Source organism: Nicotiana tabacum, chromosome 1 (genome assembly GCF_000715075.1).
Source record: "Nicotiana tabacum cultivar K326 chromosome 1, ASM71507v2, whole genome shotgun sequence".
Classification (NCBI taxonomy): domain Eukaryota; kingdom Viridiplantae; phylum Streptophyta; class Magnoliopsida; order Solanales; family Solanaceae; genus Nicotiana; species Nicotiana tabacum.
Genome location: NC_134080.1, coordinates 183,379,176 through 183,397,970, shown reverse-complemented (window position 1 = coordinate 183,397,970; position 18,795 = coordinate 183,379,176). Strand labels below are relative to the sequence as shown.

The 18,795-nt window shown below is 40.9% G+C and overlaps 1 protein-coding gene across 1 annotated transcript; it reads right to left on the bottom strand.

Moving 5' to 3' along the window:
- Window positions 1–16,026: 16,026 nt before the first annotated feature.
- On the bottom strand, window positions 16,027–18,547 carry LOC107785344 (FCS-Like Zinc finger 3-like). Its single transcript, XM_016606629.2, has 2 exons — window positions 18,294–18,547; window positions 16,027–18,086 (listed from the first exon to the last, which is right to left on the bottom strand). The coding sequence occupies exons 1-2, from the start codon at window positions 18,416–18,418 to the stop codon at window positions 17,897–17,899; spliced, it is 315 nt and encodes a 104-aa protein (XP_016462115.1). The 5' UTR covers window positions 18,419–18,547; the 3' UTR covers window positions 16,027–17,896.
- Between the last annotated feature and the right edge of the window lie 248 nt (window positions 18,548–18,795).

The following is an 18,795-nucleotide window of genomic DNA, read 5'->3' as shown; positions in this document are numbered from 1 at the left end:
TATGGCCCATAAGCCATAGAACCACATTTCCACTTCCGAAACCATCAATATGATCAAAACATCACACCTATACTCTGAATAGACCCGAATCGGCTATAATAACCCATGCCTGCAACATCGGGAGCAATCCCATGATATACCACATAACTCAAACACTTGTAGCGATAACTTTTATTCATAGAAGCTGCCCACAACAATCGAATACTGGTAGAAAACCTCTTATCAACTAAAGTCTCATTCCAACACTTTCATATACTGCAAACGATAAATGAAATACGCACTAAACCACGACCATTTCTCAAGTCAACCATTCATGAAGTTACTTCTCCTTTGGCAAATACCATAGCAAATTTCCGAGCGGAACCTCGATATTATCCTTCTAACATGCTGAAATCGAATCCATTCATATTCATTAATGATCCCAACGATCTCCTCTAATCCAACACACCACTCTGGCGACATGACATGTCAATATAGGCCTAAGCCACAACTTGCATAATATGCGGACCAATAAGCAACGGTCCGAACATACTCAAATCATGAAAATGACTCAAATGAAGAGTTGTACCTCAAGCTCACCCGTACTACCACAACACAAAACTGAGGACCCGTCTCACATCATAGAAATAGAACACCTGAATCTAACCCGCAAGGTCATATCTCCACATAGCTTCGCTACAAAATGCGCGATCCTATCCAAACACTATTCCACATGAAACACTTCAAGTCATTATGCTCAAAGTTGACAACCGTGCACAATTTGACGCCTGGAACCAAAGCAAATCACTACACCCACGGTGAAACAAGGAACATATACCTCGCAGACCCGATAGGACGTAACTTATACGCCATCCACCGAGCAACACCCAATTACTTTTCCCGCTCGACTTCCACTATGAACCCCAATAGAACCGCACCATATGTGCCCATAACCAACAAATCATAACGTCTCGCAACACAGAAAGGCAACTCATAGATCTCCCAGATCGTTAGTAAGCTCAATAATGGTTGAATCAATATGTCCCTCAACAATACAGGTTGGGGCCAACTAAGCCGACTCAGCTAGAACACGCATCCACATTGGCCTGCCAACGAACTCCTTATCAATGAAGCCTGAAGCTACTCCTTCCACTACTATAACTCCTGCCAGAGCCATACGATATGGTGCTCGGCACCAAATTAATACCGAAATCACAACCTCGCCCGGCGACATGCCCGGCCACAAGAAGCACATCCGAAAAGTCCCTCAACACCGGAACTGAATCAATGGTAGAAACCTCTGCACTGACATCCATCATGAAGGCCCAATTAAGAAAGGCAATCCTTCCCAGCCGTCCGCTGGGTCCTTGAAATATAAACCACTCTACTAGAACATAACCCGACGCACTCGCCACTCAACCCGTGGCATTTCCGGCATAGCCCAAAGCGCAATAGTCCGGAATAACCCAACATGGAGACAACCAGTCTAAGCCCCAACATCACATCCAAAATCTAATATACCAAGCAAAGAAAGATCCACTCGGGCCTCCAAATCCCGGTAGTTGCTAAACAGTGCCGATACATGCGATCTACAACCACATCATAGCCTGAATATGAGAACTTCCGTCTCCACATCCACATGGAACATGAATCACCATATTCGATCCCAATTTCGTCGTCCGAACACATGTCACACCTTTAATAACCAATCATCCCACGATAGATACTTTAAAATTTCCCTGTGCCACCAAGCAATCCCGAATATCACCAGTCGGTCTAACAAGAAAGTGCCGCAATACTACCGAAATGCCATTAACTTAATCACATTGCCCTTCTACTAAAACATATACTCTCGTCAAATCACTTCCAATTAATAGTACAATTTCCTTAATCATCTGAGGCTACCTGCTGCTTAAGGGTTTCATGAACTTCCTTTCAGAACTGCCCGTAACTTTACACATGCAAATCTCAATCCTCACAACATACCGCATATACCATACCATCCTAGGATAACATGAGAACTTTATCTCCCTTCCGAGCCACAGACATCTACGTACTCAACTAGTCATGAACTTTCCATTGGTCCCATCTAGAAGAAAAATCACTATACATCCCATGCTAAGCATGCCCATAGAAAATATACATCTCCAAACCGCAGTAAAAACCATCAGGAACTCTTCGAATTCCCTTTGCACAAATTAGGCCTGCCAGGACTGAATCCTTCTAACTCGACCAAGCTAAGAAAGTCATCAAAACCTAAAAGCATCGCTGCAAAATGCCCGCAAGAACTCATTACCCCGAACACACGCACAGAATTAACCTGGTCTACTATCGAGCTACTCCATCTATCTAATTTCCTTCTGATTCATCTTCAACTGGATATTCCCTCTTGTTGTAGCACTATAATTCCTCAACCCAGGCTTACCATACGAGACCCAAGCACAAGACCACACTGTCTAAGACCTATAATCCGTTGAATACTCACTCAATTACTCCCAGAAACACCACATTCCAGAACACTTTACTCTGAGGAACTTCCTGCGAATCTAAACCTGTTACCTTTGCTTTCCTGATACTGATACATAGAGTCCTATATTCAATATAAAAATATCACAAGTCTTGACCTCTTCCCATGAAAACACAGTTTCTAACCCTATATACAACTTTAACATACCCAATTGTTACATGTAGAACCTCGAACACATTAGAACCATTCTCGAGAGTCACTCACTCTCTTCAAACTGCAATTAGCCTAATCAAACAAATAGAGTCACCCGTGCCTCATTAGCACTCTGACACCGCAGAATGAAATCCTCGTCCGAACACATCCAGGCAACTTCCTGTTCTATGCACCGAGCATTCCTTACCAACAACAACTTAAGACATCCCGTGATTTTTCTTACTCTATGAAGCATAATATAACCTTTGTCAAAAAATTTCCTCTACTCGAGTCATCCTCGGTCTCAATTTCCGCAAGCCATAACTGATTCGCCCGTACGCCTCAAACTGGAACCAACATAGCGCCTAACCGTGCAACCAACTACTCACAGCAGACTCCCCCACTTGGCTCGGTGCCATAGATCAAAATACACTCGATAACTCATAACACTTATACTCTATTGATGACACAATACCCTAGTGAGATTAAGCTCAAATCCTTTTGTAAGCTTGTGAAAACACAGATCATCTAGTATTTTAAATCTTCTGCAAATCTCGTATTCATCCCTGCAACAGTTAAGCCCACTCTCTTAAGCGACCCGAAATTTCAAATTTCAACACGCACTTTTCACTTACACATGAGATATTCTAACATACACATAAGGATCACATCACTTCAGAATACTCCGCAGGCGATAACCCACCTGTTTCGCCTCAATCTAACATTTCTGTATACCTTCCACTGTCATACACATTACACAGTCACTTGGTCTTCCTGAGTCTGAACTCATACCACAACATAAAATTTACTTCACTCTCAACTGGAAAACATGAAAAGATCCTTCACGCGCCTATAACTCAGGGCTATACTTCGAATTAAGATGGAATTCAAGCACCTAATAGTTCTTCTATCCTCCAGCCGGCCTTCCTCGTTACTTCCAAGTCGCATAGATACATCTCGCAATACTAACATACTCACCACACAGTTATCCAGCAGTCACTTCCACTAATAGGGGCAATACTAAATATATAAGTGCAACACACTTGCTCACACAATCAGCACCTCGGTGCTCAAGCCACAGACAAAGATCCGGCCTCAAGTTTTCCAGACTGGCCCAACATCAAACTCACAGAGATCACATCTCGCCCCTCGATCAGGGAATCACAATCCATCAAGGCACGTCTGATACTGCGCGCTCATGCGCGCATGCGAACGCGTGGAAGGAATTTCAAGAGTTACTTTTCAAGCTTAATCAAGGACACACGATAAGAATTCAAGAATATGAAATTTTCCTAAAGGTTCTGCAGCCTCTCGAGGATAAATACACACGTCTCCGTACCGATTCGCAAGACTCTACTAAACCTGCTCATGACTCGTGAGACCTATGTAACCTAGGCTCTGATACCAACTTGCCATGACCCAATTCTCGAACTCGGTCGTGATGGCGCCTCTATTGAAGACAAGGCCAGCCAAAACGAATGAGACACCTCTTTTAACAATTAATTAACATAAACAAGTCTAAAACATGATTAATATAGCCATAATTGCGGAAAAAACGATAATAACAAAAGGGAAACCATCCCGACACAGCCCAAACCGGGGTGTCACAAGTCATGAGCTACTACAAAATCTGTTATAAGTCTACGAAGTATGGAATCCGATACAATAGTCTGAAGAAAACATAAATGATAGAGGATAGGGGAGACAAGGGGCTGCGAACGTCAGCAACTACCTCGTAACTCCAAATCGCTGCCTGGTCTGGAAGGAATCAGTGCTCAGGTGCGGACTCTGCTATGCCTGAATCTACACACACGGTGCAGGGAGTAATGTAAGTACTCCGGCCCAGTGAGTAATAATTATAAATAATGACTGAAAGCATGAAACATGTAAATGCACAAAGTAGTTCTATATTAAAGCAGTAAAAATCATTTAAGGTAGTGAAATAGTGAGAAATCAGTAGGAATCCCTTAAAACCAAGTAAAACAGGTAATTTGACATTTAAATAACAAGTAGAAATCCGCCCCTCGGGCACAGTGTAACTAGCTCAGAACAGTATCAGCCCCTCGGGCTCACTCTCAGTCACTCAGCATAGTATCAGCCCCTCGGGATCAGTCTCAGTCACTCAGCATAGTATCAGCTCCTCGGGCTCACTCTCAGTCACTCAGCATAGTATCAGCCCCTCGGGCTCACTCTCAACCATATGGGTACCCATGCTCACTGTGGGTGTGCAGACTCAGATGGGGCCCTTTACGGCCCAAGCGCTATATCAAGTCACCTCGTGGCAACATCACTCGGCACTCGGCCTCACATCACTCAAGCCACCTCGTGGCATAGAAAATATCTCATATCATTCAGCATGTCCTCACATATGGCCCTCAGCCTCACTCAGTCCAGAAATCATCACAAGTCCCTTGGGCATCAGTAAAACAGTAGTGCTCAGGCCAAACAACATTTGAAAGATCATTTAAGTCTCAAATTCAAGTAAAAGTGGCTGAGTTTGTAAAGTAGTGTAAATCAATAGGACTGAGTTCAAGTAGTATTTTAAAATAGTGAGGAAACAATGATAAAAGTCCACGAAGGATTCAAATAATCGGCACGAAGCCCAAATATGGCAATAAGCCCAAGTCATGATGATAACAATTAAGTCTCAGTCAAATATGCGGTAAAAACGTCAATCGGGATGGATCAAGTCGCAATCCTCAATAGTAATTGACATCGTGCCCGCCATTAAGCGCGTGTCTCACCTCAATATAGCACTACGTTGTGCAATCTGGGGTTTCAAACCCTCAGGACTATCATTTACAATCATTACTCACCTCAAGCCGGCCAAAACTCTAGCTCGCTATTCCCCTGCATCTCAAATTGGCCTCCTCGCGCGTCGAATCTGACCAAAACCATAACGAATACGTCACAATAGGCTAAGGGAAGAATACCCAATCGAAAACAGTTGAAAAATATCAAAAATTTCGAAATTGGCAAAATCTGAGCCCCGGGCCCATTTCTCGAAACTCAGAATTTTTTACATCATTAGATTCCTTATCTCGCCACGAATTCATACATATAAAAATCACAAGAATCGGAGTTCAATTGACCCCTCAAATCCCTAATCTTAGCTCTCTTAAGTTCAAGCCCTAACCTCCATTTTTAGTCCATGATTTTCTAAAATTTCCGGTCTTAATTCATGTAATAACGCCATAGGATTGTGTTTTAGGTCCAAAAATCCTTACCTTATTGAAGCTCCTTGAAATCCCTCTTCAAAATCGTCCAAAATTCTCCAAGTCCGAAGTTAGAAATGAGAAACCCTTCAAAATTCGCGAAGAAGAACTTAAATACCTTCTGCCCAGCCATAACCACACTTGCGGTCAAATAGCCGCTTTTGCGGTACCGACGGTTGATACTCTGCATCTGCGGAACCTCATTAAGTCCCGCTTGGCCGCATCTGCGGCTCCGCAGGTGCGGCTCCCTATCCGCATTTGCGGTCCCAACAAATCCTTGCCTTTTCCACTTCTACGACCCCCAACCCGCATCTGCGATACCGCACCTGGGGTCCCCAAACCGCAGGTGTGAAAATACCTGAAGCACCAGAAAATTTGCAACAACACAAGTCCAAACTCTTCCCGTTAGCTATCCGAAACCACCTCGAGGCCCCCATGACCTCAATCAAACACACCAACGCATCTTAAATCATCATTCAAACTTGTTCCAATCATCAAATCACCTCGAACAACACCAAAACCGTCAATTCACATCGAATTCAAGCCTAAGTTCTTCTAAAACTTTCGAAACACGCATTCGATGAAAAACCCTACCAAACCACGTCCAAATGACCTGAAATTTTGCACACACATCCCAAATGACCCAACGAAGCTATTGCAACTCTCGAAATTCCATTCCGACCCTCAGATCAAAATTTTACCTACCAACCGGAAATCGCCAAAATACTAATTTCGCCAATTCAAGCCAAATTCTACACCGGACCTCCAAAACCAATTCCGATCAAGCTCCTAAGTCATAAATCACCCAACGAAGCTAACCAAATCATAAAAATTCCATTCCGAAATCATATACAAATAAGTCAACTCTTGGTCAAACCTTTCAAATTCAAAGCTTTCAACTGAAACTGTTCTTTCAAATTCATACCGATCTCCGCGAAAACCAAAACCAACGATTTACATCAGTCATAATACATCATACGGGGCAAGTCATGCCCGAGAACAGGCGATCAAAGTGCAAAAGCTCAAAACAACCGGTCGGGTCGTTACATCTACTAACTTGTAATCTACCTATTACAAGCCACTTTGCAAACACCCTATTGCAAAGACTTCAAACTAACTTGTGATGCAACCATCACAAGCCACTCTATAACTCTCCTAGTTACAAAGGATTTAAACTTATGACTATCCCTAGTCACAACATAAACTCAGAAGTTTACGAATTTGATTTGATCCTAAGACAACGCTTCTAAGAAATCAAACTAGGAATTACAATGACGAACAAATAACAAGATTACAACTCAACTATGGATGTACATAAACTCATTTAGAAACTGATCCTTAGTGGAGGTGTCTTCTTGTTCTTGACACACCAGTGACTTCAATGTCGGATGAATACTTTTGCTTCTTGAGGGAATATCACTGAATGCACAAAGAATGGTGTGTCTTGTACCAGGTTGTTTTATCACATAAGATAGCACAATGGATAGTGATGTCAACTCTTGGTGTATGCTTCTTCCCAATGAGAAGTGACTACTGTACTGTCTGCACAGCCACTTCTGGGCAGTTGCGTTCCAGCTAGATAGTGGACTTTATACTTCTGTCAGGACACACCAACGGACTAGGTCCTAGTTGTGTTCCTCTTCTGTGATAGTTGCCAGATGATCACTTTCTTCTGCTACATTCCAGCTGTGTACTTGACTTGTACTTCTATCAGAGAACCCTAAGGGAGCAGGTCTGTATTGTGTTCCTCTTTATATTGATTACGTACAGTCACTGACTTGTTTGTGTCAGAGAACCCTAAGGGACTAGGTCACCAGGTCCCTGATGTTTTCTTCATTGTGGTCGTTCATCCATTTGCTGATTTTCAGACTTCGACCAGTTCGCATGAAATGTATCCTGTGGGCCAGGTTCTCTATCTGGTTCTTCATGACAAGTTTTTTAGAACATCAAAACATAATAAACATAAGGCTAAGACATTGAAAACCCATCAATTTTCCCCTTTTTAATGATGACAAACTTAGACATGGATAGTATTTGTTTAGAGTAGAAATAACCAGATGAGATGCCAATTCCCCCTTAATCTTAGATCTCCCTCTTTGTGATTTTAGTTCCCCCTCAATCTCAGACTTGATTTTTCCCTCACCTTTACACAAGCATATTACCCCCTCATATTACCCCATCAACCTTACCTTTACACAAGCATATTACCCCCTCAACCTGTGCTTTTCCCCCTTTTGGCATCATTAAAAAGTATAGGTATGAAGAAGAGCACAAGAAGTTAATAAGCATAAAGAAGTCTAACACAGCTAACTCATGCCACATATGTGCACATAACATGACAGAAAAGAGAAGCCAAAGGAACACAGTATTTTACAGGCAAAGATGAAGAGCTGTTTTATTAATGTTTACATTGGACTGAGCAATTCAGGAGCAGTAATGGTTAAGTTCAACATGCCATCAAAACAACAAGCAAACAAAAGTAAAACAGCAGCCACAAGATGTTAGAGCAAAAATAGCTTGATACTAGGAGGATCCTAGGGGACACGAAAGGAAGGAGGCTTGGAGGAAGAGACAACAATGGTTTTAAGAACCAGGTCCAGTCTAGCATTTTCAGACAGTTGTTCTTCAAGTAATAGAAAATGGTGCCTCCGAACAGTGATGCCTTCGGACAATTTGGCGATCTTTCAGCCCATGAGATGTAGAAGGAGGCAATCTTTCAGCCAATGCAAAACATGTAAATGCGGTGGCGGTATTTCAGCCGATGAAAGATGTAAATAGAAAGTGGCGATATTTCAGCCATGCAAAAAATGTAAACGCGGTGGTGGTATTTCAGCCGATGCAAGATAGAAAGTGGTGATATTTCAGCCATGCAATAAAAATAAAGGCGGCGATATTTCAGCCGTGCAAGATGTAGATGAAGGTGGCAATCTTTCAGCCATGCAAGACATAAATAAAGTGGCGATATTTTAGCCATGCAGGTAGAGACAGGGCTTAGTCTCGAAAGGCAGAATGCTAGCTTTATGCAATGCAACGAAATGCAGATGGAGGTACAGGTTAACCTCGGAAGGCAGAATGGTAATCTTATGCAATGCAAAGAATGTAAATGGAGACAGAGCTTAGTCTCAGAAGGCAGAATGGTAGCCTTATGCAATGCAAAGAATGCAGATGGAGGTAGAGCTTAACCTCGAAAGACATAATGGTAGCCTTATGCAATGCAAAGAATGCAGATGGAGATAGTGCTTAGCCTCAGAAGGAAGAATGGTAGCCTTATGCAATGAAAAGAATGTAGATGGAGACAGTGCTTCGTCTCGGAATGCATAATGGTAGCCTTATGCAAGAAATAAAAGGCAGGTGGCAGTAGAGTTTTCTTAGCTGATATCTGATTTCGATATTGTGGCTGTTGGGGATATTATGTGCGTATAGCAACTGTGAGTAGGTGACGGTTCTGAGAGTTGTATTCCTGATCAGTATGAGTGTATAGTATATTCGATGATTTTCCAACTTAGGTGCCTGCATCCAAAGAAAAATCATGAGTTTTGTAAAGGGAAAGGTTAGTTCGTATCCCCGCTGACTTTTCTTGACCTACTCGGCTCTGTTTCAGTGATACTGTGCGTATCATTGGGGTAGCATTGCTAAAAAAAAGAAATTTTGGTTACAGACATGCATGATTTAGTAAAAGCATAATATAAGTGCATAATTAAGAATAATTTTTTTTAGATGAACCGACGACTGCGACGTGGTTCAAAAGTTGCAACTTCGCTTGCTTCGGAATTTTGAGGGTCCTCCTCAAAATTCTGTCCCAGTTTACCGGGCTGCTGCTCCTGACGACTGTTAATGATAAATGGCTGGAATCGACTTCGGAATTTTGAGGGTCCTTCTCAAAATTCTACCCCAGTTTCCAATAGCGGGGAAAATGGAAATTTTATTGAATTGTGACCGAACCCATAGGGCTGCCTATTCAAGTAATTGAGCCCGAAGTCTCTCATTTTCCTCTGTCAGACGACAACCTCCTCATGTACAAAATCAGGTCCTTTAGCTGCTTGACTGAGCTGAGTTTCCAGTATGGCATTCGAGCCCTCAACCTTCTTATTTCCTCAGAGGATGCATTTTGAGCATTGATCAGCTGAGAAATGGTCGAGATGCTTCCACCAACTTTTTTTATACATTCACATTCTTCTAGAGTGGTCTTAGAGAAGGTCTGCTTGCGTGTGCCCACTCTGGGATTTTTCAAGAGGACCTTATAGAATCTGAACACCTAAGTTAGGAGAAAGCCATAAGGTAACCCATGATTTCCACCCTTAAAATTTTCCACCTTCTGCATATGGTCTATCATGATTGCTGGCAAATTGATTGGGACAAACTCATCAAGCGCTTCCATTAGGACCATATCTGATTTTGTAGCAATAGAGTGCCTCTTAGAGCGAGGTAATAATACTTTATTGACCAGTTCAAAAAGAAGCTGGTACTCAAGAAGCAATACCTTCTTATGGACCTATCCCCCCATTGAATAGCTTGCTCTTTCATGATAGCTCTCCGAAAGTTTATTCCACAGACACCCTTAACTGAGGACACGCCTTCACACGGAATTCTGAGAACCTTTCCCAACGTTGAAGCGTCGAGTACAATGTCCACTCCATTTACGAGCGCACAGATGTGATCCCCCTCAATAGTGAAAAGAGATGCGTAGAAGGTTTGTACTGCATCTTCGTACACCAGAGGCGTGCTCCCTTCAAACAGGTGTTCCCATTGTTGAAATTCCATAATCTCCAGAATTTGTCTCATGCCTACCATCTCCGAAATTGCTGGATCAAATGTACGACCCCACAACACTTTTTGAGTTCTTAATCTCTGCTGCCACAGAACACCATCACAGGTCATGGACCTTGTTGAACTAGGTTCCTTACCAGTTTCCCCTTGTTGTTGGCTAGACCCTTCGACAGACTTTCCTTTCCAGCTTGCCATCCCCACAGTATTATCTTCAGACACGGCTAGCTTAGTTGGACTCCGTTTAGACTTGTTGTTGTACTTCTCGGATGACCCTTTCTGTTCTTCAATAGTTTCCTCAACTGTCATAGATTGTTGTACTAAGGAACCAGTTTCCCTAGAAGCATCTTTGTCTGTCCGGTTTACTGACACACCCTTGAAGAAATCCTTTGGATTTATTTTCCTCTTTTTCCTTATCTTGACACTCCTCTTACTTTTCTGCAATGAGGATTCAAAACTCTCCTGCTGTAGTGACCTGGTGGTGGGTGATTTGGAGGAAGACTCTAAGAGATTGGAGTGAACATGAGGTGCAAGAGTGAGTTTGCATGAAAGAGAGTCAGGTTCATCAGAAGGCTTTTCTAAGAATATCTCATGAGCCAAGGACTCGAGAAGTGTTGTGGTTTTTACATCTCCTAGGAATGGAATTTCTTCCCCCTAGTACTTAGAATAGAGATATGCTCCTTCATTCATCAGACTCTCATCAACTATAGCCATGATGTTATGAGCTGCTTCCTTTTCTGGTGACTCCTTGAGAGCCACTGAGTCCAACATGGAGGAGTTCAGATACTGGTCAGGATCATCCTCAGGGGCTTCTAACACTCGAGGAGTAAAACCTAATGTGTGGTCTTTGATGAGATCGTACGATTGACTAGACATAGGATTCTCAAAATAGTGGTAAAAAGGTATCAGAAATGGAAAAACTATAGGAGTGGAGGAGGAACTAGGAGTGGGTAAGGTGGTAGAAGGCGTGAAATAATGACGCTCTAGGGATGATTTCAAGGATAATGACGAAGTGGGAGCGGTGTTAATGGCGGGAGAATGAGACGATTGTTCGATGGCCATTAGATGAGTACTTGGTAGACACGTAGTGAGTGAAAGAGAGAGATATGGAGAAGATCCTAGCTATACAAAGGAGATGAATGTTCATGGCTTGCCGTGAGAAAGAAAGTTTTATTAGAAGAAGGGCTAATGATGAGTAGAGAGCGAAACAGGCTCTGAATAGTCCTGAAAACGGTGGTAGGTTTGTGGGGAAGTGTTACCGTGCAGAGGGGATGAAAGGATTTGAAAGACAAGACATGACACGCAAATGTTGAAAAGTCGGATGATGTGGCAGCTGAATTACAAAATATTTATTTATTTTGTTTAGAAAGGGCATGCATAATTAAGCACATTACTACTAACCTAAGATATAGGAACTTGATGCTAGAGCAATCTTTTGAACAAGGTTTTAGCAGTTCCCCTCTCGTAGTTCATAACTGTACCTTTAACTTCTATGATCGTCATGCGTGTTTACCTACAACGGTATTGATATAAGTTAGGCTTGGTCAGAAAACACTTTAGCTACCTTTACCTGACGGTGTCTTACACAGCCAACAGATGGAGGATCAGGTTCTTCATTAGATTCTTTGTGACCCCATCTTCACCTTGATTTATCCAGAATACTCTCTGCTTGAGGCTTTGATGCAGATATTTGGAGTTTGGTCTTCTATTCTGCAATGTTTTCCACCGATCAATCCCTTCTTCATATTGACCCTCAGAAGAAGATCTCACCCTTCAATGTGTTTGATCCTCTTGTTTTTTGAAATTTCTCTCCAGTTGTTGATGAGGCCATTCCGTTTTGCTTCCTTGTCTCCCAGAAGATGAGGCATGAAACATGACAAGTGAACCGTTCCAAAAAGCACTTTTCTTTTCCATAGGACAACATTCTTATCCAGCTCTAAAGTGAAAGGGAGTAATTGACTTGTTACACAGATGGGAACCTTTGGTTTTCCAATTTGAGACAGAAGTCGATTGAAGAGGGAGAAGTGGAGGTTGATTTGATTTCCCCACACTTCGTGTTCTGCTACTTGTGCAGTGCCATGAGTTGCATCTTTACTCTTCCTTCAGCTTCAGTAATAGTAGGTAATGTACCAGGTTCTTTGTGAGATGTGGAGGATGATGCTGCGTTGTCTTTCGCCAATCTCCTTCATCTTGCTCACTTTATCACCCCCTATTCGAATCCTCATATATTTCCCATAGATAGGATTGGTTCATCATATTGATCCTCACCGTTTCTTTCTTGGAAAGGGGGAATGTCTTGTTGAATACTCCATGAGCACATCCTACCATTTAGTGTGCCCTTTGTTGGAGACTTTGTGGCCTTATTTTTTGGATTGTACCCCAGAAGGATTCCTTCGCTCGTCTTTTTGCATTGAGATTCCCAAGCTGATCCTTCCTGTTGTCAAAAGCAAGGCATTTTCTTCCATTAGGCAGCTCCTAGTGGGTTTTGATTTATAAGGGACCTGGTGCGACACTTGTTCTCAAAGTAGAGAGCAGTATTCACTCCTTTTGCCCAGAATTTCTTGGCGATTCCATAGGCAATGAGCACTATCCATGCAGTATTTTTCAGTTCCGTTCTTTCTTTCAGCTAGACCATTTTGCTGTGGAGTCCTTGGTGTTGAGAAATTGTGTGTGATCCCTTCTCCCCCTCCTCTATCATTTTGTGAACTCATGTACAGGTGACACTTGAGTTTGGCAGACCACGGACCAGGTTCGGCTGACTTAATTTATTCGGAGGTGAGAAGTTTGCATATACCAATCCTTCATGCTATGGTTGCGACTTCACTCATCTCATACAGCCAACTTGTGGAGATTCATGATTAATAGGAGTGAATGTTCTTGTTTCCTTTGTCCACTGAGACCACTTGGCGAGTTATCAGATTGGTGGCTGCACTTTTTAGGCTATTCACATAGTGCTTGTTCCCACTTGAGTGCCGAAAGAACCTTTTTACCTTTTCATTCACTAAGAATTTACCATTTACTTCCTTCTCAAGGATACATTCCCTTCCTATAGGGCTTTCAGGGAGAAGAAATTCATGATGTATTTAGCTGCATGCTTTAAGCATCCACTGTCCATAGTCCATCGCAGTCCGCTTCCTCTCACTATTCCCTGCTCATACACATCAAGGGTTAGATTTAGGAACCAAAACTAGTTTGGGTCCCTTGTTATTATAAAAAGGATGAATGAGGGATTTCCTAGTCCATACAGGCAACATCCGCTTTTTGTGAGTGGTACCTGATCCTTTGCTAGTAGTCACTCTATCAGTATACATTTTGTACTTCTAAGTAGACTGAACCCTGGCCTGGCAATTTTCTTTAAAATGCACATTGTTCCCACAGTGGGTATAGCTAGTTATCAGGTACAGTGACATACTTGATGTGCGGGTTGTAGGGACTTTTCTCCCTTTGGAGCCTGATGCCCTGCTTGTTCCCACTATTGTTGAGATACATGGCAGTGACAACATCTGAGGACCAGGTCCACTTTAGGAATTTCTGAAGATCATTTCTTACTTTCTCCAACTCAGCTTGGAGTTGCTGATTCCTCTCGAGTTCACTACAGAGACTGTTTTTACAATAGTTAACTCCTTTTCAAGCATGATGTGCGACTCACTGGCTACTTACTTCCCTTTTCCAAGACTTACATTCCTATGTTCTCTATTGAGTCCCTCAACGGTTTCCTCTAGATTAGTGCATATTACTAACAGGTCATCCCTTTCCTCTTCAGTAGATGCAACGTTTTCTTCTAAGGTGTGTTTCTCATTGGTAAGACCTTCTATTATTTCTTTTAGATCAACAACTACTACCATCAGATCGTCTCTCTCATTTTTCACACTAGTTATTCTTTTATTCAAGGCTTTCTTCTCTTGTTCAAGATGAGCTATGGTCTCATTTAAGTCCACTACACAGACCACTAGATCATGTCTAGATTGTTCGACCTCTCCTAGTTCTACGGTCAGGATCTCCTTATCATTTACAAGGCTATAATAGGCATCAATTAGGATATTAGATAAAGACATTAGCTTCTTAGAAGAATAGGATTTTAGATTTCTCTGAACATCCCTGAAGTTTACCTCATCTTCTTCATCTTCTTCATCATCATCATCTGACTGTTCCATTAACGCGAATAGTGAATCGTACTTTGTTGCTTTAGTTCCACTGCTATCATGGAACTGTTTTCTGCATCTGATTCCTTTTCGGATTCACTCGAGAAGTCTCCCCAAGCAGCAAGAGCCTGCTTAACAATATTGTCTGCAGCACTTTTTCGATTGAACCTTTTATCTGGAACCAGATTCCTTTTTCCTGCTTTGTCAGGATTTTGCTTGTATTGCTCCTATTTTGCGAGGGGGCAGTCCTTGATGAAATGCCCTGACTTTCCACATCTATGACAGAGATCGTTGTTCCTTATTTTACTTGAACTTCCCCACTTTGGTATACCACCATTTCTTCGAACCATCTTTTGAAATCTCTTAGTAAGATAGGCCATGTCACTATCTTTATCACTTGAATCGTTGCTTTCAGCCTTAAGCACCAGGTTGTTTTCCTTTTTGGGCTCTCTTCTTTCACTGTCTTTCTTTCTTTCATTTCATATGTCTTCAAATTGCCAATCAACTCATCCATGGTCAGAGTCTGTAGATCTTTAGCTTCAGTGATGGCATTTACCTTACTTTCCCAAGACCCAGGTAGAACACTGAGGATTTTCCTTACAAGCTTGTTTCTGGGAATGACATCTCCAAGTGAGTGAAGCTCATTTATGATGGAGGTGAATCTAGTGTGCATATCTTGTATGGACTCATCATCCTTCATCTTGAAGAGCTCATATTTAGTGGTGAGAATGTCGATCTTGGATTGTTTGACCTGAGTAGTTCCTTCGTGTGCGGTTTGTAAAGCTTCCCATATTTCTTTGGTAGTTTCACAAGCTGATACTCTGTTGTACTTATCAGGTCCTATGCCACACATCAAGATTTTCTTGGCACGATAGTTCTTTTCTATAGCTTTTCTGTCAATGTCGCTGTACTCTCTTATCCATTTGGGCACCAATGGTCCTGTTTCTTCAAGTTTTTTCATGGGAACATGTGGACAATCACAAATGATGTCCCATCGCTCTGAATCTTCTACCATCATAAAATCATGCATCCGGGTCTTCCACCAGCCATAGTATTGACCATTGAATTTGGGAGGTCTATAGGTTGATTGTCCTTCTTCAAAGTTTGGTGGAGCATCCATTTAGGATCCTTCCTAGGTGTTAGCCTGATAGGAGAAACTTACTATGATACCAATTGTTAGTTTATATGAGTCCACCAAACTATAGATTACTTGGTCCTCTATGAGATGATACATAGAATGCAGTAAAGACTGAATGTAAAGAAGGCAAGAGATTTTCTACGTGGAAAAATCCCACACAAGGGGATCAAAAAATCACGACCTACTCTTGTAGGCTTTTAACTCTACTAACTTATAATCTACTTATTACAAGCCACTTTGCAAACACCCTATTGCAAAGACTTCAAACTAACTTGTGATGCAACCATCACAAGCCACTCTATAACTCTCCTAGTTACAAAGGATTTAAACTTATGACTATCCCTAGTCACAACATAAACTTAGAAGTTTACGAATTTGATTTGTTCCTAAGACAACGCTTCTAAGAAAGCAAACTAGGAATTACAATGACAAACAAATAACAAGATTACAACTCAACTATAGATGTACATAAACTCATTTAGAAACTGATCCTTTGTGGAGTTGTCTTCTTGTTCTTGACACACCAGTGACTTCAATGCCGGATGAATACTTTTGCTTCTTGAGAGAATATCACTAAATGCACAAAGAATGGTGTGTCTTGCACCAGGTTATTTTATCACAAAAGATAGCACAATGGATAGTGATGTCAACTCTTGGTATATGCTTCTTCCCAATGAGAAATGACTGTTATACTGTCTGCACAACCACTTTTGGGCAATTGCATTCCAGCTGGATAATGGACATTGTACTTCTGTCAGGACACACCAACGGACCAGGTCCTAGTTGTGTTCCTCTTCTGTGACAGTTGCTAGATGATCACTTTCTTCTGCTACGTTCCAGCTGTGTACTTGACTTGTACTTCTATCAGAGAACCCTAAGGGAGCAGGTCCCTGTTGTGTTCCTCTTTATATTGATTGCGTACAGTCACTGACTTGTTTGTATTAGAAAACCCTAAGGGACCAGGTCACCAGGTCCTTGTTGTGTTCTTCCCTGTGGTCGTTCATCCATTTGCTGATTTTCAGACTTCGACCAGTTCACATGAAATGTATCCTGTTGGCCAGGTTCTCTATCTGGTTCTTCATGACAAGTTTGTTAGATCATCAAAACATAATAAGTATAAGGCTAAGACATTGAAAACCCATCAATTTCCCCCTTTTTTAGATGGGAAGACTAGCGATAGAGTTAGTATATTTCCACCCTTTTACATCACTTTTATCGTTAATTAGTTTGTGTATCAACGTAACTCATGATTTTCAAAATCAGCTCATCATGGACCACATTTCAAGCTGGACACCTAATATTGGAAACAACTTTAAATGGAGCTCTAGGCTGGATTAATTTTACATGTCAAAATACTTTAGGAAAGAAGGTTCAAATCTATCCATTCACTTTCGACTATGATTTAAAATTGCTTTTCGATATGATTTGCCAAAAAATTGAGTTGTCACAAAATATAATAAAGGGTAAAATTAAAATAATTGGTCTTTTAAATATTTTTCCTTTATTTTATGGATCAACATAACTTATGATATTTGCCACACACACAACGACAACAAAAAAAAAACTATCATGGACCACATCTCCAGCTGGATGCATAATTTAGAAAGAACTAAATGAACCATATCTTCATAATTTCACGACCTCGGAATCTAGGATTAGCTTATAATATGAAAGCAAGGATTGTTAAGATAGGAGATTAGACATTTAAAACCATCCCAAATATGGATGCCCATTTTACAGACATATTCCACAAGATTTAACGAAAGGAAAAATTAGAAAAACAAAAAAGTAAGGATTCAAAATTGTTCGATGGTTTTCATTCTCTTATTTTCTTGATTCCCATCATGTCTTTAATTTACAGATGATTTTGTACTCGAAATTATTTTTTGGCATCTTCAAATGACTTGCAGTAGTAGTCTTTTTTCCCTTTTTTTTTTGGAGTTGTAGCCTCATAGTAATAATTCATGTCCATATATAAGAATATGGAGTATTGAAAGATTCAGGAAACAGCAACTGTGCCAGTCCGTACAGCTTTATTTGTGTCAGTTTCCTTGGCGGGGGTTTCTGTTTTTGTTCTGTGTGTATTTTTTGAAGATTTCTTAGAATAAAGCTTCCATTTTCTCTCATTGGCTTCATCCATCTCCATTTGCTCTTGCCTGCATTCTTGGCTACAAAATGGAGTGTTCCCTCTGCACTCACAATAATTAAATTTAAATTATTTAATTAAGTGGGTAAAGAGTCAGTTGCTTTAATGTGAAATAAAACATAATTTTGTTATATTGGATAAAATAGAATGACCATCCCATGTCCCAAAAGAAAAGGGATGTAATTCCCCTATTGAGTATCTGAGAATAAACAGAAAAAGAGATAATGTAAGATGATTATATGAATCTAACCTGTACATAAAGATGTCAGTGTTGTGACCCAAGGGTCTCTGGCAAAGAAAGCAAGCATCAAGGAAGTGGGGTTGATATTGGTGTTCTTCACATCCAGTGTAATATAGTGCAGATGACTTCTTCATTGTTTTGTATGAAGAAAAGAAATTAATTACTTGTACAAGTAAAGGAAGTAGAAGAAACTAAAAGAGAATTGGAGAGTGCAAGCAAGTGGTGGAGCTTCTTATACATAGATGGCTACCCAAGGATAGTTGAGTTGCTTATGGACCATTATTTAATGCAATAAGTTATATACAAAATAAAAATTATACTCCCTCCACTTTTAAAAGAATGAACATATTTACTTTTTAGTTAGTTTCACATTTTAACTTTAAAATTCTCCTTATACGTTTAATAAGATGATTTATAGAGACACAAATATATATATGAATTATTTTAGATCACAAATTTCAAATATTTTCTTTTTTTTTCTTAAACTCGATATCTAATCAAATAAGTTCAA